We start from the raw sequence: 22998 nt of genomic DNA, 5'->3' as shown, positions 1-22998 counted from the left end.
GGGATGAACCTTACCTCATATGCGGATGATACACAGCTGATACTGGCTGTCAGAAATGATGGGGAAACAGTGGCGGAAAATTTCAAGACAGGTATGCTGGCCATTGGAAAATGGATGTCAGCAAACTGTCTGAAATTAAATTCCGACAAAACCGAGGTGGTCACCTTTGGCCACCTCAGCCCTAGTTGGTCCCCCATTTGGTGGCCATCATCTTTCGGAGCTGTACCCAAACCAGTCACGAAAGTGAGAAACTTGGGTGTCATCTTTGATGATAACCTAAATTTCATGGCTCACGCCAATCAGACGGCCTCCAATGCCTTCTACAAGCTACGACTGGTAAGGAAGATTCTTCCTTTTCTTCCTACCAATGTGGGAAAGACATTGGTTAGCGCTATGGTCCTATCAGCACTGGATTACTGCAATGGCTTGTTTGCAAACGCCCAAGTTAGGATAATCAAGAAAATGCAGACAATCCAAAATGCAGCAGCCAGACTTCTCCTTAACATTCCCAAATTCAAGCCAATATCTGAATCTTTGAGGAGTCTCCACTGGCTTCCTGTTAGGAACCGAATTAAATTTAAGACGTTATGTATCGTCTACAAGGCACTACACCATCAAGCGCCTCAATTCCTGTGCGACCACCTTGTCCCATACATTCCCACCCGAATGTTACGATCAGCAGGACAGAATGACCTGGTAGTGCCACGGACTAGGCTGGTCAACTGGGGAGACAGACGTTTCCTAGCTGCCGCCCCAAGACTATGGAATACGCTTCCACAAACCATAAGATCAAGCCCAAATCTAATGTCCTTTAGGAAGAAATTGAAAATCTGGCTATTTAACCTTTGAAAAAATTGCCAAGATCATATAGGAGGGTAATACAGTACAGCGCCGAGACGCCTGCGGGCAATTGTTCGCGCTTAATAAATGCTAAAAATAAATAAATAAATAAATTGGACCCCAGTCCTGATTACAACATATTGATTTCTTGGCGATCTTCTTTACAGGCTGATGAACAGCTTGTTGGACTCTTGCTCCCGCTTTTATAGTCCGTTTCCAGAAACAGATGTGCTCTCCTAATTCTGATATATTCTGAAATATCTGCTCAGTTCATTTGTAGACATATACATTTACAGTTTGTTGTGTGCAGAAAAAAAGAACCTCGTACAGCCTCCCTCCAGCACACCCCCAGTAGCCAGCATGATTGTCACATAAATCCTCTCACTTAGAAGTCCTAAAAAGAAAAGTAAACACCAATTTCCCTTCAAAGACGGAGCCTGACATTGATCTCTGTCTTTGAATGCACAGTAAATCTGACAAAATAAAAACAAGATTTAAAGGACTGCTTACATAAATCGAGTACCAGTAGAAGAATACAATAAATAGGGTATGGGCCACGAAGAGACGAACTTAAGCTGGACAACCTAAAACAAATAAAGCCAGCAAATAGAAAGCAAGCAAATGTGGGTTACAACACACAAAGGCAATAGTTATCAATGAGTGGAATGCATTTCCAGGGAAGCTTTCCGAATGTCCTCAAGAAGTCGTTAGAACACCAGACAGCTTCTCTGTCTAGTAGACTGGTACCTAAAAAGGCCTGCTCACACCACTGACTCTTATGAAAAGCAAAAATGTTATGCTGCCACCACCGCGCTTGTATCACTTTACTCCTAGCAATGGCAGTAGTCCTCTGCTACTATAAGGGTAGTGCCTGGTGCTTCTCTCCCGGTCTAACAAGACCGCATTACCACGAAACAGGTCTAGGTTGTGGTGCACACGCATGGTCCATCTCACCTGTGAACAAAAATCTGTGCCAGGGATTCAGATATCCGTTTAGCTGGGGCACTCAGAGTAGGGAACCCCCTTCTTCGCCATGCTGGGGACTTTCTGCCCCAACACTGACTATTCTCCCTGCGCTAGACCTCCAGATTTTTTTCATTTTAAATGGGTCTAAATGATGCAGTTTTCAACAAAATCTTTTTAGAAATTAGCTGAAAGCCATTGTTTTTTTCAAGCATTAGGGTAATTAACTAACCACTGTAGATGTAAACAATGCTCACAAAATGCCATTTTTAGGTCTCGGCCTGCGAAAGACTGCGAACATGCCCAGTCGAGCTGGCTAGAATGAATGATATTCCATATTTTCCACTAGCGAGGTTAAGCCCCGCCCTTCTTCTCCATTGGGTGGTGTCACCGTTCATGCTAAACGGTGGCCAGCCATTGGAGAAGAGGTCCTAGTGACGTTCTTCTTTCTCTCTAAGCCCCGTCCATTTCAGACTGGCTTACTTGACTTACTGGTGGCGTAAAAGCTTTCTTATCTTCTTTATGGGGCCATCTGTTTCGCCCCATAAAGAAGACAAGGAAGCTTTTACCACACACGTAAGTCAGGCCAAGCCAGTCTGAGAAGGACGGCTCTAAAAAGGGAAAGTTGACGTCATCCCGAGCGCTTGTTACTATGTATGACAAAGTAACTTGGTTAATTTCTTATCTTTTTTTAAAAGGGAATTATGTAAAATTCACCCCTATTTTAAGTCTATGTTTTCAAAGATCTCATTTTATCTCCACATTTTTGCATAGCTGGATGTATGACGTTACAACGCATACTTTTACAACGCATACCTTTACAATGCATTTTTTACAACGCATTCCATTACAACGCATACTACCTTTACAACGCATACCATTACAACGCATAACATTACATTGCATGTATGGTAAGTATTGGATAGTGTAGGGGAAAAAATTACTATTCTAACTCCAGGAGGGGGGGGGGGAAACAGGGTACGTTTTGGAGAGTGTAGGGGTAAAAATTACTATTCTAACTCCACGGGGTGCAACAGTAGGGTAAGTGTTGGATAGTGTAAGGGTACTATACGTTGTAATGGTATGCGTTGTAATGGTATGCGTTGTAATGGTATGCGTTGTAATGGTATGCGTTGTAATGGTATGCGTTGTAATGACATGCGTTGTAATGACATGCGTTGTAATGACATGCGTTGTAATGACATGCGTTGTAATGACATGCGTTGTAATGACATGCGTTGTAGTGGTATGTGTTGTAGTGTCATGCTTTGTAGTGTAATGCGTTGCAATGGTTGCGTTGTAATGGCATGCTTTGCAATGGATGTTGCTTTGTAAAAGTTTAGTTGTAATTGTAGTGCGTTGTAAAAGTTGCGTTGTAAAGGTTGTTCCCCCTGGCAGCTGCCTACATCAATGAAGTGCCCCCTTCGGTTTGTGTACACTTCTTGTTAGAGATGGTGGATGTGACGCCAGGCATGCCGGTCGTGTAGTTGCAGAGCTCTGAGCTGAGCCCCAAATACTGTGCCATCGTTATTGACAAAGAGTGGGCACTGGTATCTGCACTCACGGTTGCCTGTGGCAGAATACCTGGGGGACCAAGAATGCTGAGAACTAATGAGTTTTCCCCGGGAAAAGCACTAGGAAAGCGGAAAACAAGCAGCTCGGCGTGACTCATGGAGACTGTCGGCAGGAGCCGCCATAGCGATATGGCTGTTTCAACACTGCCGAAGGATTGGAACAGAAGAATCGCGAAGTGACGGCAAAGCACGGGGCTTTTCACTGTGGCGACTGGCAGAATCGAGCACTGGGTAGAAGTATTGGGTCCCGGATTGGGAGCTGCTACAGACGCTCAAATGGCGGAGGTGACTCCTGAGGCTCATGACATCAACTAGTGTGGGCGCTGGGCGGAGTATAAGCGGTGAGCCTCGGTTAGGGGTTTGGGAACTTGAAAGTTTACATACAAGAAGCGATGTATGTTTAAAAAGTGCTGCAGGAAGTAACATGCAGAGTTTACAGCCTTGTCGAGAGGCTTATTCGAGTGCGCACTTCTGATACGGCCAGCCTGTTCTGAGCACGGTTCAGGAGCGGCACCCATTTGCAACGCCAGATCCCTCCTCATGTATATATCCGCCCCAGACTGCTGGAATTACTTGCGGGGCTGGGATTGCCGTCGTCAGCTAGAGAGTAGGTCAGTACAACAAACCGGTGACTGCAATTGAGAAAATAAAACGGGTGTGAACCAACGTAAGCTCCGGAGAAGCGGGGGAGTGCAGGCTGCATATATAGACACTGGCACATTGCACTGGGGCGCCCATCCCCCCCTGGTGATAAGACAGAGCGCCCCAAATCAACCCAAGGGGCACCGCCCGAGAAACTCGGGGGCAAGGAGTCTTTTGACCAGCAGGACCACTAACATGCATCGCCTCTCCGAGGGCTAAAGGTGAGACTTTAGTGTGGGGCAAGATCAACAGTAAAACATCTGCAATACCAATTCCTCATTTTGCGTTGTGAATACATCCTGGTTGTACATCAAGTGTACACGCACAAAATCCGTATCAATTTCTAGCGGGTCATGCGGTCGGAAGTTGGATTTAAGGGGATCATCATGCAAGACCTTTTTAGGGGGCGGGGTCGAGGCAGGGGTTTTATGCCAATGATTTGGCAGTATATATGTTTATTTTTAAAAGGTCTGTGTCCAACGTAACTTATAGGTAACAAAGCTATCCTGGTTTACGAACGGACTGTTTTAGCATAGTCTTCTTTTTTACTGGTGAAGGCAGGGTAATGGCAACTTCTCTATAACACCTGGATGATGAACGTGTAGAAATAGATCACGCTAGTTGAAACAAGCTACTTTATTTGGAATTATTGAGTCTGGGAAATTCTGCTGTTGGGAAGGAGAAGGCATATTATTATGCTACTGCATCTTAAGATCTTCATTGATAGTCACAAAGCGCTATATTAATTCCCCCTACTTGTACTTAGTACAACTCTGCAGATCGCCCACCATTCAGTGTCAAACACATCACACCATTCAAACTATTGTAAAAGACGCTGGTGATATTGACATCTTAACCAGAGTCGATATCGACATCGTTAGGACTTTCCTTCTACAATGTCGAAGACTGAAGACTGATCCTTTCAACAACAACAAAAACAAGGCGGCCTGTGTGTTTGGCTCTGTGTGTGTGTGGGTGTAAATGTGTGTGTGTGGCTCTGTGTGTGGTTGTGTGTGGCTGTGTGTGTGTGTGGCTCTGTATGTGTGTGTGTGGCTCTGTTTGTGTGTGGCTCTCTGTGTGTGTGTGTGTGTGTGTGTGTGTTTGGCTCTGTGTGTGTGTTTGGCTCTGTGAGTGTGGCTCTGTGTGTGACTCGGTGTGTGTTAGAGAGACAGCCGGGTAAGAGAGACAGCAGTGTGAGAGACCTTTTATTTATGTTTTGGTTTTTGAAACATAAATAAAACACATTGTTGTTTGCTATGTCAATAGCTCAAACTCGCGTAAATACGCAACCTATTGCAAATGCAATAGGTCTCGCATTTGCGAGAGAATAAGCTATTGGCATTGTAAATGACAATGCCCTTTATTTATCTGTTTTCAAAACCAACACATACATAAAAATGTTGTCATTTACAATGCCAATAGCTCTAACTTTTGCAAAGGCGAGACCGTTGCAATGTAAATGCTTGTTCACAAGTGTCCCTAAATCAAAATAAATTAGCACTGAAGAATTAGCATGAAATAATTACATAATATCCTTCTTTTTGTTTCGAGACATCGACTTGTCTTTTTTAAAGTACTGTTTTTGTTCTCACATACTTGTGTTCCTTTATTAATTTTATCTTGGGGCAGCAGTTTACCATTTTCAGTAAATGTAATAATTGTTGTCACTGTATATCAACATTTCTTTATTTCAAAAACAATTTGTTGTCCCGAACTTACAGGTACAGTACAGAGTTACAAGGTTAGATGCAGTCCTTGTATGGCTCTATGCACCTAGTATGCTGCCATTGTCTGCCTGGTCTCCAGTGCCCTAAAATGGAAATATAAAAGTGCAGATACTCACCAGCTATCAGTGCTGGTTTCCTACTGTAAAGCGCTGGCACTTTTCCATTAGAAGCACTGCGCTTTTGTTGAGAAGTTCTAGTTCTTTCACACTAAACAATTACTGGCACTCGTTACCTGAGACTGCTTGCCCATTAAAAGCACTGAAGGCAAGACCTGCCTTCTGCGCCAAAACAAGTGTAAGGTGGCAGATGGGACAAAAAGAGCGCTGCTGGCAAGCACAGTAAGGTCAGGTGCACTCTGAATTCCATCTTTCACCACTGCAACCATCAATATATCCTGACAGACTCCTGATCAGCCAGTGTTGGGAAAGTCCGGTGTATTCGCTGGTGCTGAAGTTGATGAAATTAGTCACCCAAGGTATGGCAAAGGTTCCACTTTTTGCAGTCATTCCTGGCTGTGGTGCATAACAGACAGAGGCAAGACATGAGCTCGGGTCCACGCCCACCCCCTCCTCCCCCCCGCACACATAGCAATGTACTAGCAAGCAAATAGGATGTTTAAAATTACATCGGGTGACTAGATTTGCTCCTGCAGTGAGTTCTGTCAATCACTTTTATTGGTGACTGCTGTAATTGATTACCTACCACTAACCACTCCGGTATTCAGTGGTACTTTGCTTTACTGTGAGTTTGACAGCATTTAAATGAGGACTTTAACTAAATGTTTTATTTCAGTTGAACAGTTTGACCTTGCAACTCATCTGAAGACTGCACCAGAGTTAGTAGACAGAGTGTATAACAGACCCACCATTGAAACGCTACAGAAAGAATCCATCAAAGGGGCCACTGAGCCACGCCTGTTGAAGGTACAGTACTTATCAACGAAAGACTAGCCCTGTTTATACTTAAAGCGCCTGCCACACCCTGGCAACATTCACATTGATGCTGCTAAAGTTGCATGTTGGGACAGAGTGATCTCTTGGTCATTCACTCGCATAATTTACATTTGTTATTTCTGCTTTTATTCTACTTTGTAGGCCTGGCGAAATAAATGTAGCTGTAGTGCTGGAGCCTGAACTTTTCACTTGAGCAAATTGTGCCACTGCCAGATTGCTTTACCTCCACTTGGATGTATTTCCTTTTCTGCCAAAATAAGCTCGTGAAAGAGACTTAAGTGCAAGTGTGGAATGTTCTATACAATTGTTTTGTACAGTGCACACATACCAACATTTTCTCAAAATCATGCAGATATCCTGACATCACTGCAAACACAGTCATACACAATCTTCATACACAGTCATACACAATCTTCATACACAGTCATACATACTCTTCTGTAGCAGGAGACAGGATGATGTGCATCATTTGGCACAGTTGTGCGGCAGAGGTGCAAGATGTGCTGCAGGGAGCACTGGGCAGCGGGCAGCACTGCGTGATGTCTAGTTGGGCTGCATATACAATGTTGGCTCATGGTGAACTACAGTAGATCAGATGCACAGCTACAGGGGCACAAGTTATTGTTCATTGAGTTTTTTTTTTATTTAAGCCTTTATTAGTTTTATATAACATAACATTGAAGTAATGAGTATTGTAAGTACAGCACACTGTGGGTGGAGCACAAGACAGTTCTCCGAGTTACTACAGGCGGTTACATGTAAAATCTTATACAAGGTCTAAAAGGGCGCAAGACAGTTGCTCGTCACTGTGGCCCAAGAGTACAAAACACAACACATAAAAATTACATCCAGACTCCTTTTATGATGCCAGTCCCGCGCAGAGCTGTTGTCCTCTTCGCCCACTTCTGTGGGGTAGGGATCCAATTGTTACGTATAACTGGAGATTTCAATTTTTTTCTGTTTAGTTGAAAAGGTTACATTTTAACTGGCATTTTCACCTAACTGAAACATCACTATAACCTTTGTTTTTTTCAGTTAGTTTGTTTGTTTCCTTAAAGTAAAATATGATTTTATTACCATATGTAACTATTCCAAACCCATGCGCCCATCAGCCGCACAGGAGACCAACTCCACTCTCCTCCTGCATGATCATCTAATAAGAGCACTCATAACAGTTTGGAGGATTATCATTTTAAATAATGCAAGTCTGTTGGCTTTCTCAAGGGGTCACCACATCAGTATATAAATGGCAAACTATTTGCACCCCGGGGCATAGCACGAGCCGGTCCTAAGGGATAGTGGTCCCAAGGCCCATCTATGGCTACGGGGGGGTTGGGGGGGCATGCGCCCCCTCCTCCCTTGTTTTAGTAGGTGGCGGCCCGGGAAGGGTGCCGCGCACCCCCTCTCTCACTTTTAAAAATTCATTTGGTCCCAGGGAGGTGGTGGTTTCCAGGGCTTCGTGGGTCAGTGTGGCCCCACATTACACACCAAACAGCTCCGGGGCACGGGGGTGGGGGGGAAGGAGGGGGGTCTGCAAGCCCTCATCAGTTGGTTTCGTATTAGCCCAGGGGAAGGTGCGGCACCCAGGGCTGCGGGGGAGACCACACGCCCCCCAATTCATTTGAACAGTAGCCCCAGGGAGGTGGCTGCCTCCGGGGCACAGGAGAAGGGCCCTTGAACTCTCCCATTATTTATCAATAAACTCTAGGTAGGTGGCGGTATCCAGAGCACGAGGCAGTGTCCGCGAGGCCCCCCCCCAGCCTCATATGTCATTACTTTTACAGCTGCATGCACCCAGAGGACTAAATAATAGAAAAGCGAGTGAGCCTGCTCTTCTCTCTTTTTTGTATTTGTTTTTCTTCCACCCCGAGTCTTAGGGAGTCTTCTATTATTTTATGCTTTTTGTGGGAATAGGCTTAAGCTGAGTCGATGGATGGATATCCTACTGGCTGTCACCAGTAGGAAGTTATAGTTAAATCCATGTTTCCACTGGAAAGGCGTTTTTTGTCTTGCCTGTAACTTTGCCGGCCTGTGACTGTAATTCTAGTTGTGCATCTAAAGTTTTGGGGATTATCTGTCAAGCAAGGGCCAAGAAAAAAGGGGGGAGAGGTCAAAAAATCGTGTTTCCCATATTAATTTCCATAGACTCTTTAGACCCATCTGCAGCCCGAACCGCTGGACGGAATTACACAATCTTTGGTAGAAAGCTAGATTTTGTTCTGCTGATTGTGCTATGTTACGTGGTGTAAGTACGTTCAGTATTTTGAGAGGAATTAAAGGAAATCCAAATTTGTATATCTATGTCTATCTTGTGAATAATGACTAGCTGGTGGAGAGATATGCAGTCCTCTGATTGGCTACTAACACTTCAGCCAGGAAGTGTTGTCTGGCATCTTTGGACTCTGCTTCTGCTGAATCCCAAAATAAAATGCAAAAAAGAAGAAAAGGGGCAGGGTCTGAATACCCTGACCCTCTAGCCTTGGTCTAGGAGTCCCCCTGGGACCCTGCAAGGCCAAAAAAAGCCTATTTTTTTAAATCCGTGATTTTCGTGAATATCGCTGTGAATTAAACAAAATATATATTGTGGTCGCCTTTGGGTGGGCCATGTCCTGGGGGATAATTAGGATTATCAGAAAGTGTTGCTTTGCCACCCAGATTGAAGTCCAAGTGTACTGTCTGTTCTCATACCCCAGAATAAATTCTACCCCCTGGCTGGTCACAGTGTCTCTCCTTTCCAGAACCTCTAAAGCGCTGCTCAACATCAACTCGTGCGGATCGCAGACGCCGGTAGTTTGTTTCTGAAGCTCAAGCACTGATTGCCCATCATGAAATAATGAATTTACATTACCCTTAACTGACGGATGAGGACGCTAACCGCGAAGACTACATTGGAGGATTTATCCACGTGCTCCGCAATACCTTGCGGGTGGGTTACTATACCTCTCAGACTTTTCAGCACACAAACTACAAAGGTGGTGCTTTTAATGTAAGAATTAGACTTAGAGTATTTTATTGGACATAACGGGACATGTTTATGTCTGCAACAACTACAAACAAAATAATGAAAAAACACAAACAGCCTTGAAGAAGTCCCATGGGGACGAAACGTGTTGCGTCGGCTATGGCTATGAACATTGTATTGTGTGTATTATGAAGAAAATTTCTGATCGAGAGATGTCACAAAAAGGAATAAAAAAGGAAAACAATCTTTCACAAGAACTTGAAGACTTGATTAATTTATTTGGGAGATTATTTCATGTTGGATTAGTACTTCAGATGTTGCATTGCATTACTTTAGTTGTTATATATTGATTTTTTGGTAGGTGCTGAGCTATTGTGCATCTTGTGTTTTTGGGTCATCCAAATTAGTGGGAACTAGGAGGGTCAAGTTCTCAGCTCTTTGCACTACCCTCTTCGTCCCATACTTCTAAACATAAGACTCACTGGTGCAGGCTTTGAGTGTTCTATCTCATGCTGTGACATCACAGGAAGCGGCATCATAAAAAGTGATATCAGATCTTAAGCCTTTACATATATGTTTAACATGTCTATCATGAGTTCATTAGAGCATATTTCAAGTATATAGGGAAACCCTAATGATGTTGGCAGAAGATTCACACTTTTGTAAGTTACAGATAAAACAGTGTTGCCTTTTGTCAGCATAAACGTCCTCTACCCATAGTGCTTTAAAAGAAAAAATAGTAGTACTTAAATTATTTCAAAGCCTCTTCAGGGGTAGTAAGCACTATAGAAATACATTTATTTTGTGTAAATACAGGGAAAGACCAACACATCTAACATTCTTACAGTGAATGCATATCTTATAAACAGGATCTGAACAAAGTGAAAAGCTGCCTCTCTGAAAGAAGGTTGGCCCTAGAGGAAAGGAGGGCCAGATGGTGACTGTGGGGGTGCTTGCCCCTGGTGTAAAGTTGCTCAAAGAGATTGTCCCTAGCTGTTTTCCAGGGGATCACATTGACAGATGGCTGGCCTCATATGTGAGAGATCTCAAGATGAGGAAGGTGGGGGCATAGCACTGGGGAACACTTCTGTAGGAGTTAGTACCGGGGTTGGAAGAGATAGGCTACTCACACTAGAGGAGGATGTAGCTGAATCTTACACCCACATGAAGGCAGCCCTTATTTAACCTGTTGGGTGAAACTTCGCTCCCTGCAGAAAGGTAACACACAAACATGGGTAGACTTCATTGAAACCTCACTTAAGGCACTAGATGGGTGGGTTGAAGGCAACAAGCTAAATACATTTGAAGAGCTCTACAATCTATTGGTTTAGGAGCACATTTTATCAAATTCATTCATGGAAGCTGCACCAGCATCTGGTAGACTCGTAACTGTCTGGCCCCAGGGAACTGGGCAAGACAACTGATGAGTGTGTAAGAACCAGGGTCCCTAAAAAGACCCTGGGTGGTGACCAGAAGACAAGTGTTCAGGCCTCCTCCCGGGGGAAAGGGGAGAAGAGTATGAAAAGAAAGATAGCTTTAAAGATTCCCCAATAACAGCTCAAGCAGGGAAGGACTGGATGTGGGGGGGGGGGGCTGGCGGGGGGGGGGGGGGGGAGTCCCAAGCCACATCCCAGTGAAAGGGAAAGGGAAAGGGTACCAGGGAAAGAAGATTGACCCCTTGAAGGCAGGAGTGTGCTTTAACTGTAACTAGCCAGGGCACAAAAGAGGGCATTCAATGTGCACCAAAAAGCACCCACTGGAGACCAGTGCAAAGGGTTGGCGAGTGTAGGGAGTGTGTGTGGAGTTGGCCCTAGAGATCCCGAAGGGTACACAGAGGCCCCTTTAGTTTCCCTGGGTGGGGAGAACATTGCACCTTCGCCCCACTGGCCTCCTAGCATGGAGAAGTATAGGCAGTGGTCAAAAATCAGTAGGGTGGAGGTGAAGGCTGTGTGGAATACAGGTGCCAGCATAACCATGGTTATGGCTAAACTGGTTTCCCCTGATCAAATACGACCTGGAGAGGTGCATGGGATTATCAACGCTGACAATGCCACAAAGTCACACCTTATGACTACGGTTGGCTGAGTTGGAAAGGTAAGACTGGACCAAAGAAAGTGGCCTCGTCCCCTGCTACCCAGAGGAGTGTCTACTGGACAATGACTTAGAATCTTCTGCTTGGGCAGAAGTAGAGAGTAGGACCCATGCTGGGTCTCCCTAAATGGGTGTGTGCCACAGTCCAAGCACAGAAGGCCCTGAGAGCGAGTCAGGGGATCCTGGAGCCAGAAACTATGGAAAAGGTCCCTAAAGCCAAGAGGTGGGGCAGGAAGGCTGGCATCCCGTCCTCCAAAAGTTCACCGGCCTAGAAGGAACCTGTTCCTCGGGGAAGTCCTGGTGCCTGAAGAACTGACTCCTGGAAACTTGTCAGATCTGGCATAATTCAAAGAAGCAGGGGGTCCCTCCAGGAAGACATGAGCAATGGACAAAAGTCCTGTCCCTCTCTAGAAGACCCGACACAACTGTGTAACAGGCACAAGGCGATACCAGTGGTACCCATAAGGTATATTGGGAGGTGGGGCTCCTGTATGGTGAGCCAAGGGACCGCAAACAAGGGGAATCCAGGAGATGGTGGTCCTTCAATGGCACAGGGAATTCCTCCTCAACCTGGCCAACGATATCCCCTTGGCTGGGCAGACCAAGACCAGAAAAAGGCTGGTAAGCCACTTCTACTGGCCCCAGATATCTGAGAAGGTCAAGGAGTTGTGTTGCTCCTGTAGGACATGCCAAGCCAGTGACCAGGAAGAAGGCAAGCCAAAGTCTCCCCTTTTACCAATAATCTTGGTGGGGACACCTTTGAGGGGGTGGTGATAGATATTGTTGGTCTTTTAGATCCACCCACTGCTTCAGGGAAAAGGTTTCATCCTAGTGGTATTGGATCCTGCCACTAGGTATTCTGAAGCTATCCCATTAGGACAGTCACTGCCCCTGTAGTGGCTAGAGCCCTCCTTGGGATCTTCACCAGTGTTTGGTTCCCTATGGAGGTTATTTCAGATAGGAGCACAAATTTGATGTCCGCCTACCTGCAGGCCATGTGAGAAGAATGTGGTGCGACTTACAAGTTCACCATGCCATATCTTCCCCAGGGTTATGGTTTACTTGAGAGATTCATCAACACCATAAAAGGCATGATCATGGGTTTTTACCTCCGGAGTAGATGGGACATTCTCCTCTCATGCCCATTTGCATACAGTGAGGCCCATCAAAAAGATGCTGGCTTAAGTCCCTTTGAGCTGCTCTTTGGGCACCCTGTGAGAGGTCCAATCAGCTTGATTGAGGAAGGATAGGAGAGACCCTTAAACGAACCTAAGCAGGACATAGTGAACTATGTACTTGGCTTACGCTCCAGAATGGCGGAGTACATTAAAAAGGCAAACAAAAATGTAGTGGCCAACCTGGAGTTTGTCAAGCACTGGCATAACCAAAAGTCCTTCATGGTGCAATACCAGCCAGGACAATTGGTGTGGGTCTTAGCAGCTGTAGCACCCAGGAACTTATGGGACAGTGGACTGGGCCCTACCCATCTTAGAGAAGAAGGGAGCGACACCTACTTGGGTACTTGTAGGAATCCTCACGTGGTTAATCATGTGAACAGGTTCAAGTTACACCGAAAGGGTAGGCATCTCCATGTTGATGGTAACAGATGGAGGCTAGTAAGAAGAAAGCAACCCTCTCCCAGACCTCCTATCTACTAGTGCCCAAGCAGGAACTGAGGAGGGAGCAGTCCTTTCCCCAACACTGACTGACCTTGAACAAAAGGATGGCTACCACTTGCTGAAAACGTTTGCTGGGTTTTTTCTCTGACTTCCAGGTCTGACAACGTAGTGTACCCATGATGTGGACACCATGACAGCTTTCCTGTCAAGAGTGAACCTTTCAGGTTGTCTGACCAGGTAAAGGCCAGCATCAAAGCTGAGGTTGCGGAGAAGCGAGAAGTTGGTGCTATGGTTGATTGAGCTCTCGAGTAGTCAATGGGCCAGCCCAGTGGTACTGGTGCCCAAACCCAACCAGAAAGGGGGAAAACTGAGATGAAGTTCTGAGTGGACTATAGGGGCCTCAATGCAGTCACTAAGTCTAATGCCCACCCCATTCCATGAGTTGATGAGCTCATTGATAAGTTGAGGCAGCTAAGTATCTGAGCACCTTTGGTAGGTTGTCCTTACTAAAGGAACCAAGGCGAGGTCTGCTTTCTCAACACCTGAAGGCCACTTTCAGTTCAAAGTGATGCCCTTTAGGTTGAAGAATGCCCCTGCCCCGTCCCAGAGGTTGGTGCATTGAGTACTGTCATAATTGAAGAGGTTCAGGGCAGCTTATCATGACCGCTATAGCTGTATTTAGCTCCACCTGGTCCACCGCAAGGAAGTGATTCAGGCTTTGCTGCAGGCATGACTATCAAGGCAAGTAAGTGCCAGATAGGACAGGGCTCTGTTGTGTACCTGGGCCACCAAGTTGGTTGGGTCATGTACAACCTCTCCAACCCACAATCCAGACCATTCTGGCTTGGGAGCCTTCTTAGGCCTGACTGGGTTCTATAAGAGATTCGTGAAGGGTTATGGTACCATAGTGGCACCATTAACTGACCTTACCTCCAAAAAGCAGCCCAGAAAAGTTATCTTGACTGAACTGTGTCAAAATACTTTTGACACTCTCAAGGAAGCACCGTGCTCAGCACCTGTCTTGAGGGCTCCTGACTTCAGTAAAGAGTTTATTGTCCAGACAAATGTCTCTGAACTTGGAATAGATGTAGAGTTGTCAAAAGAAATGGGCCAGGATCAGCCAGCTGCCGCGTTGGAGTGTCATTGAGAGGGAAGCCTTTGCAGTGGTTTGGTTCCTGAAGAAGCTAAGGGACACATGCATCAAGCATTTTTGTCTTCGCAAACGGGCCGATTGGCAGAATCGTCCCGTTTACAAACACAAAAAATGCTTTTCAGATGCAGCAAACCCTATTTTGCGATTTGGTAACCTGTTACCGAATCGCAAAATGGGTTTGCTGTTCGCTATTAGGAAGAGGCATGTTTTGGGCGTACCTTCCTAATACCTTATCGCATCGGTATGTAGGAATATTTTGTGACCGAAATGCGGTCGCAGAACATTCATATTTTACCACCTACTTTAAGTAGGCGGTAACCCATTCGCAAATGTGAATGTTTGTTACATCGTTTTTTAAGATCAGGCAGTTGTTCCACGGACCACGGCCTACTCTTAAAAAATGAAAAGAAAACTTTTCATTTTTGTTTTTGAAATGCATTCCATTTTCCTTTCTGAAACACAATGATTTATTTAAAGGCAATGACCGACATGGTGGTCTGCTGACCCCAGCAGGCCACCATCCCTGAGATTTTTGTGATTCCTAGGGAGTCGCAAATTGCAACCTACCTCATTAATATTCATGAGGTAGATCATTTGCGATCCCATACCGTTTTGCGATTTCCTAATTGCGAGTCGCAAGGATTTGCAATTAGGAAATTGCAAAAAGGTTTCTTCATGTATCTGGCCCTAAGATCCTTACTGTTTGGGACTCACTTCAAAGTTCAGACCTACCACTGCTCTCTCAAATAGCTGATGCAGATAATAGGAGAGAACCCAAGTTGTTAAGGTTGTCCAATTCCCTACAGGGTATGGCCTACACAGTGGAACACAGACCTGGTTCTGACCATGCCAATACAGATGGCCTCTCCAGGTTCACCCACTTAGATGATGAGAATCACCATGAATAAGGTTAGTTGCTCATCACCTTTCGTCTGGGAGGTGGTCATGTAAGGAAATGCCTCTTTTTGTATGGGCACCCCCATGTTTTTTTACTGATATTGCTGTTTTTAGCTCTAAGAGTACACTGAGACCTGCTAATCAGACCTCTGTGCAAGTGCCCTGACCCTAAATGTCTAATTGGCTAGACCCATTTATAAATGGCTAACTTGCCTTTAAGAACCTAGTAAATGGTACTCTGATGCCCAGGGCATGCACGTTGGGGAGGTATCCCAGGGAATGCAGCACTGATTGTACTACTCTGGAGGTCCCCCAAGTAAAACAAGTCCTCCACTGCAGGCTGGTAGAGCAGTAGTGCGCTTCTACCCCGACTCTGCCATTGACAGCTATGGCAAAGCCCCAACTTCCCCAGAACATGTGTGTAGAGTCTAGTCGACCCCAGCTGAGTAGCTTTCCCCTCCCCTCCTTGGAGGAGTTTGGCAGCCTGGCTCTTACGATCTCATCTGGCTCGCCTCTTGATCCTCTCCCCCCAAAACTTTGGAGGGTGTTTCAGGAGGAACTCTTCCAGCCTTTGCACTCCATCTGCTGCCAGTCGTTTGAAACAGGGACTGTACCGGACTGCTGGAAGAAGGCAGTGGTATCTCCGCTCCTAAAAAAATCTACGCTTGACCCCGCTTGCCTCTCCAACTACCGGCCAATTTCCCTGCTTCCTTTTCCAGTTAAAATCATGGAAAAATTGGTCACCCGCACTCTGTCTGGCTTCTTAGAAGGTAACACCTGGTTGGATGAGACGCAATTCGGTTTTCGCCCAGCTCATGGGACGGAATCCGCGTTAGTGACCGTGTTAGACAATCTGCCGGCGCGAGTCGACAGTGGTCGGGCAGCCTTTCTGGTGCTGCTCGACATGTCGGCCGCGTTTGACACGGTCAGCCATCCTACCTTGATCAGGAGGCTGGAAGAGTGCGGGGTCAAAGATAGGGCCATTGACTGGCTGATTTCTTATCTGGACAACCGTCAGCAACGGGTATCGCTCCCTCCCTTCAGCTCAGAGGAACGGAGAGTAGGACAAGGAGTACCCCAGGGCTCTGCCATCAGCCCTATACTCTTTAATGTTTACCTCCGCCCTCTGGTCCAGCTTATTAAATCATTTGGGATTTCCGTATTTAATTATGCGGATGATACCCAGCTGGTCTTTTCACTGGAGGGACAGGAGGCAGTCCCATTGGAAACCTTTCCCCGGTGCATGCAGGCTACAGCGGAATGGCTCCGATTGAACTTGTTACAGTTCAATGGAACTAAGACAGAGGTCCTGTATTGTTCCAACGACCGAGTTCCCCGAGATCTCCCAGACGACTTCTGGCCCTCGTCATTCTCAGAGACGGTGTCAGCTGCACAATCGGCGCGCAATTTGGGTGTCATTTTTGGGCCCAACTTACAGCTAGATCTGCACGTAAATAAGACCACTTCAACGTGCATGATGCTGATCCGCATGCTGCGCAAAGTTTTGCCCCTCCTCCCTGAGCAAGCCAGACCCGAAGTAGTGCGGAGCACCATCCTAAGTCGACTCAACTATTGTAACGCACTACTTTTGGAGGCCCCGGTAACACTACTGGGCAAGCTCCAAAGAGTGCAAAACATGGCTGCCAAACTTGCCCTCTCCCGCCCCTACCACAGCTCATCCACGGCAGCGCTACAGGAACTCCATTGGCTGCCGGTCCATCTACGCGTTCGCTACAAAGCAGCGTGCATTGTGTTTAGGGCTATCCATGGCCTGGGTCCGGTCCCTTTGCGTAAAATGTTCGCCTGGTACCTTCCACCCCGAGCTTTACGCTCCTCTTCATCCAGGCTACTTGTAGTACCGCGTTTCCAGAGATTGAGGATGGGTGGCCGATCGTTCAGAGTAGCGGTGGCCAAACTCTGGAACTCCCTGCCGATATCCCTAAGGAGTCTTGAGGATCTCTTAGCCTTCAGGAAGGCGTTAAAAACCTACCTTTTCCCCAGGACAGGTTAAGTTGCTGAATTTGCTGGTTCATCGTTCAAAGCGCCAGGCTGCCCTTGGGGTGACAGGTTTGCGCTATACAAATATACCACAATACCACAATAAGTCACATTTCTGGCAGGCCTACCAAGACCTAAAGGCAGGGTGCAACATATAACACACTCAGGACATATACTTTACATGTACCAATGGTAAAACACAAGGAACGGCCGTTTTTACTGTTGAAAGACTTGGTCACAAAATTGGCGAGTACAAGGTTTCACGCTGACCTCTCAGCTCTGATAACTCATCAACGGTGCGGCCAACGTGAGCACTCAAAGGTATCAAACAACTTGTTACATTAAGCCTTACTTGTATCTCAAGTCAAAGTTAATGTAACTTGATGCAATGTGCAGCTTCAGCAAAGCTGCCAATTTGTTGCCTTTGAAATAATCAGGGCCACTGAAATTATGCAATTGTGCGGCCTTGGCGATTTTCACATAATTATTGATTTGCTGCATTTGCCAAGTAATCCAACATCTACCACATAATCTGCAGATTTTCACCCAAAAAATTGGTTCTAGCTCAAACAATTCAAAAGTTACTGAAGATGCAGCAACATGTGTTGCCATGTGGTGGAAAGCCCTTTCCAAACTGGACAGGGCACCTTTCTATTGCTTGTTACTATATTTGGGTGTTAAACAGGTACTAATGAAGTGCAAACAATGCCCAGATAGTGTTACCATGTTTAAGAATTATGTAATAATGAAGTAAAACTAAAGCAAAATGTGCAGCATTATGCCGCATAATTTTGCTTTTCTGTGCATAATTTACACAACCGTGACGCATAATTTGTCCCTCTCTTGCCACATTATTCTAGTGGCGCTGCAAATAATACACCTCATTTCCTCACTGTCGCTTTAACCTTTGATTCTTTTCAGTGAATTTCTAATGTTTTTTCAAATGTAAAGTCAAATCTAATAAAAATTCCTAACTATAACGTAACTTTAACATTTAGTTTAGTAACCAGAATGCTTCTAAACTACAATAGCCACTCCTCAGAGAAACCGACAACACAATACAACAGTATTTAAATAGCCACCAGTAAACTCACATTATATCACTGATCGAATCAGCTAAGGCTCAATTGAAAGCACTGTTAATTATATATGCCGCTTAATTATGTATGAATTCTGAAATTGCACCTGCAAAAACACTATAAAAAAATTACAAATAACAAAGACCAAATTCACATTGCCACCAGAACAATAACATTTCTTTTTAATTTTAAGTATCCATTTCTTATCATTATTTTTACATTGTTCATTAGTAAAGATCTTGGCAATTACATCGTATCTATGACAGCATACCAATTCTCTTCTAATAAGCACGCATTTTGAAACTGTTAGAAATATTATATTATTTGAATATTTAGCAACAAACTCCATACTTTATTTACACCGTGTTTTTAAGTACCTGCAAACGAAGCACTATGTTGAAGGTAGATAAATACACCAATCTCTTTTGCTTCCTTTTGCTCTGCTGAGCACAAGGCAAAGAGATTTCACTTGCTCCACCTTCAGACCACCAGTGACAATCTCAGATGTCTGTGGTTATGCAAGAGATGTAAATACCAGAACCTTCAAGCCTTTCAGCCAATCCAACTACAGCCTTTTTTAGGTCTTGCCTACGCAGAGCATGCGCTGTCTCTTCAAGACATGCTGTATTCAGTTATAAACTTGAAGCTTTGCCCACTTTTCGCCCATCTTTTCATTTGGCTCCTGTTACTGTCCTTTCTAAAGGGTTGTTTTTGATTCGTGAATAGGCTTAGTAGTCCCTCTTTAGTACCGCCATTTCTCCTTTTTGTAACCTCCCATGAGGACTGGCCCTCTATTTGTGTTGTTACTCCGTATGTTTTATTTACAGTCTGTGAGCACTATTTAACTAATGACTTTATCCTAGCTGCTGTTGCAGGCAATGAGGCACGCCTTCATCTTTAACCATGGCAGCATTTCTTTCTCTGAGGCGGCCCGCCAAACTCTATTTTTGTCAATATTGCAAATTTTTCGTAAGTAGAGCAGCTGGCTACTAAAATATTGAAAAAATAGAGCAATCTGTTTCACGTTACTAAAAGGTTGAACTATTGGCATTACAAATAATATTGCAACGCCAATAGCTCAAACTTTCAGTAATGCGAAACCAATTTCAATGCAAATACTTTTTTTATCCCCCTCGATTTAAGCGAGCTGCCGCTGACAAAGTCTGCTTCTCAAGGGCTGTCCCCATGTCTCCTTTATGAGGCTCTCGCCCTTCCACCCACTCGCCAGTGATGGAAGGGTACTGGTCTGTCTTCGTGCTCTTAGGCAGTTATTTCAGCTGCAAAGTGCCGACATGCTGCAGGCGCAGCTTGCTGATCCCTGGCAGAAGATGGCCATAAAGAACATGGAGGGCAGTAAGGTGAGCCATGACAACATTATGCTCGATGTAGACGTTATGCTCTGAAGTTGGGTGGCGGTGCCCCTTGCTGCGTGATGCTCTACTTGCAAGGCACAACTTTCTTTTTTATTTAATTTCAATTGTTACATTGTGTTACTGTCACACCCCGTCCGGGCTGGAGGGGCAGTGGCATGTGAACTGTCTGCTTTTGACTTGCTTCACTCATCACTGAAAGGGAAGCATTTTAAGTAGCATATGTTTCTCTTCTGTTGCACGTTACACAAGTTAAATTGCCCTCTTAAGAATGTCTTTCATTCACTCAATTTTCAATGAAACTGTCCGCGTTCTTTCTATAAACCCTAACTGATATGAAAGTTAAAGTAGGATCTGCTTTTCAGTGTCTGGGCCACTACCCCTTATAGGATAAAGTGCTGGTTTTGACGCTATCAGGAGTTTACATAAGGAGTGTACAATTTAAGGGAGCATTTATAGAGAGGTACTTGCAATGTGCCATATGATTTTTTCTTAGAGAGCAATTTTCCATTTGAATACATCCAGCTCGTACTAAAACAAGTTGCGAAGACTGCTTGCTGATATGGACATAAGGCAAGGTGGATGGACACGATTACACGATCCTAATGAAAGTGTGCTTTTAATACCTCTTGCAAGCACCCAGGGCAGGCAAGGGTGATGCAAGCACTTACAAACGTCCCGGCCGTTCCACACAAGGACCCTTCCGTATAGCTCTAAACTAGTCATTAACATAAGGTATTTTCATCTGGTATGTTGACCATGCTTCGCGTTCCCTTACATGGCTTTTGGTGTTAGTCTTGTACGTCAGCACAGATATAGCTTCTTCAGCATTTGTAAAGAGATTCTTATCACAGTTTTGCCAATTTAGCTGCCGAAAGAGTGTTAAAAGAGCTCAAGGATTTTTACTTTTGACATACAATCACCCAATCCTGCGCGGATATGGGCTCTTAAATTGAGACTGTTCGTGTGGATGCATAAGAATATAGCCTATGTACATGTCTTTGCTAAGAGGCTCATTCAGAGACTGGCTGGATGACATTTGCACAGCTCAAGGATTTCTTGTTTGTAAAAAAATGGTAATTCAGTGATATGCTCTAAGAGAAGTTCACATTATTAACTTGTTTGAACAAATTCTAAGTATATTTCACAAGTTGACCATGCACACCAAAAACAATGTAATGAACACAATATTAGTGCTTAGTAGACATTTGTCTTGTGACAAAGATGGAATATTGTTGCTTGACATACCAGCAGACCAGACGACCGCACACGTACGAAACGGCGACGCCGGATACATGGCATATACTCCATTCTTCTTCCTCCTGATTGAAATATAACGAACGGACGGTATAAAATTTGCATAACCCGCCAACAATATAATTAAAAACCCCATTGGATATACAACTATCAAGACGGATGGGACGCGTTGTATGAAGATACATTGTGTTAAGCCCTGAAGAAGTCCGGTTTCGGACGAAACGCGTTGGCTATTGTTTTTATCTGCAAATTTTGAATAATAAAAGAAAGAATAAAGAAGAAAATTGACTTGGAACTTTCTTGGGAGAACTATTGGATTCCATCTTTGTCACAAGACAAATGTCTACTAAGCACTAATATTGTGTTCATTACATTGTTTTTGGTGTGCATGGTCAACTTGTGGAATTTTGATGTATAAAACAAATGCCTTTTTGTTTTATGTTGGGATCTAGGGGATTGTATCCCAGACCATTTGCACCCACATTACAAAAACAGTAGGAACTTGACCCTCGGTGCGGCCTTAGCAGCCTCATTCCCCTTTTCTGCTTGAATACTAAATTCTAAGTATATCCCTCTTTTACATTTATAAAAAATATATAAAATTTCTTAATAACACACCATAACGTTTAAATATCAATCTTGCTGTTTCTGTCTAACCTCCAACACGTAAATAAAAATCTTTCCTTTTAAATGTACATTCCCTTTCTGCCTCCAATGGTCTGACGATTCTCTTGATTTTAACTATGATGGAGTAGCTATTTCACTCTCTTGATCCATTTGTCTTTTTATCCAGCTTATAAACAGCACTGTCTAAAACGCAGCGGCGGCCTGTGCAGGTAAGAGCAGTAGGGCTGGGTGGGTATTTAAAAATACGACCGCTAGGGAAAATTAGAGAAATAATTAATTTTACCTCGTGACAGTTTGTCGAAATCGCCACCCTCCCTGTCGGGGCCCCACCACTCTTACCTGCACGGACTGAGGATGCTAAACGGGGTACCTTATACACATACTGCCATGTGTGTAACGAGCTCCGACGTCAACAATAGTGTATTCCGCACTACATAAAACTTTAAAAATTGACCTAATTTATCACTGCGCTTTTCACTCCCTATGAGTGGATGGGCCCAGCAGTAATTCCCCAGTCTTAGTCCTCTAGGCAGTGCTGCTAGCTGCTTCTTTGGTTCCAATGGTAATTCCTCATTCTAAGCCCTCTACACAGTGCTGCAGCTGTGTCACTGGTCACAGTGGTAATTCCTCATTTGACGTCCTCTAGACAGTGCTACTAGCTGCTCTTCTGGTCCCAGCAGTAATTCCTCATTCTTAGTCCTCTAAACAGTGCTGCAGCTTTGTGGAAGAGGTGTGGCGCAGCGGCAAGGGCGACTGACGCTGGAATCTGGGGCTCACGCTTTGATCTCCGGCACCGGCGGCAGATCAGCCCAGCACGTTGTGACTCTGGGCAGTAGCTTGCTTAATCTTCCCAATGGCCCCCAGCGCCGGGACACCACTTCGGAGGTAGCTGTGCGCTTTACAAGAACTGGTATTTCATTTAATTTCAGCTGCTTCTCTGATACCAGTGGTAATTCTCCATTCTAAATCCTCTAGGCAGTCTGCAGCTGCATCTGTGGTACCACTGGCAATTCCTCATTCTAAGTTCTCTAGGCAGTGCTGCAGCTGTGTCTCTGTTCTTACAACCACTACACTCCAAACCAAACAAAACACATAGGTAAAAGATATTTATAATTTACAGTGCCAATAGCTCTTAACTCTCAAAAATGCAAGACCAATTGCATTGCAAATGCTTGTTTTAATCATGCAGTGGGAATGCCAATTATTGATTGACCTTAACATTACATCAGTGTTCCATTCTTCACAC

General features: G+C 44.8%; 1 protein-coding gene across 1 annotated transcript in view; it reads left to right on the top strand.

Annotated features, from left to right (window-relative positions):
- The window catches only part of UTP11 (UTP11 small subunit processome component), a 162795-nt gene that overhangs the window by 68162 nt on the left and 71635 nt on the right, over positions 1-22998 (top strand). Inside the window, exon 6 of the mRNA XM_086958732.1 lies at positions 6539-6669. Coding sequence (XP_086814858.1) covers positions 6539-6669 — 131 coding nt within the window. The remainder of the gene's footprint in view (positions 1-6538; positions 6670-22998) is intronic.

This window comes from Lissotriton vulgaris, chromosome 2_1, assembly GCF_964263255.1.
Source record: "Lissotriton vulgaris chromosome 2_1, aLisVul1.2, whole genome shotgun sequence".
Classification (NCBI taxonomy): domain Eukaryota; kingdom Metazoa; phylum Chordata; class Amphibia; order Caudata; family Salamandridae; genus Lissotriton; species Lissotriton vulgaris.
This window is presented reverse-complemented; position numbering and strand designations above follow the sequence as displayed.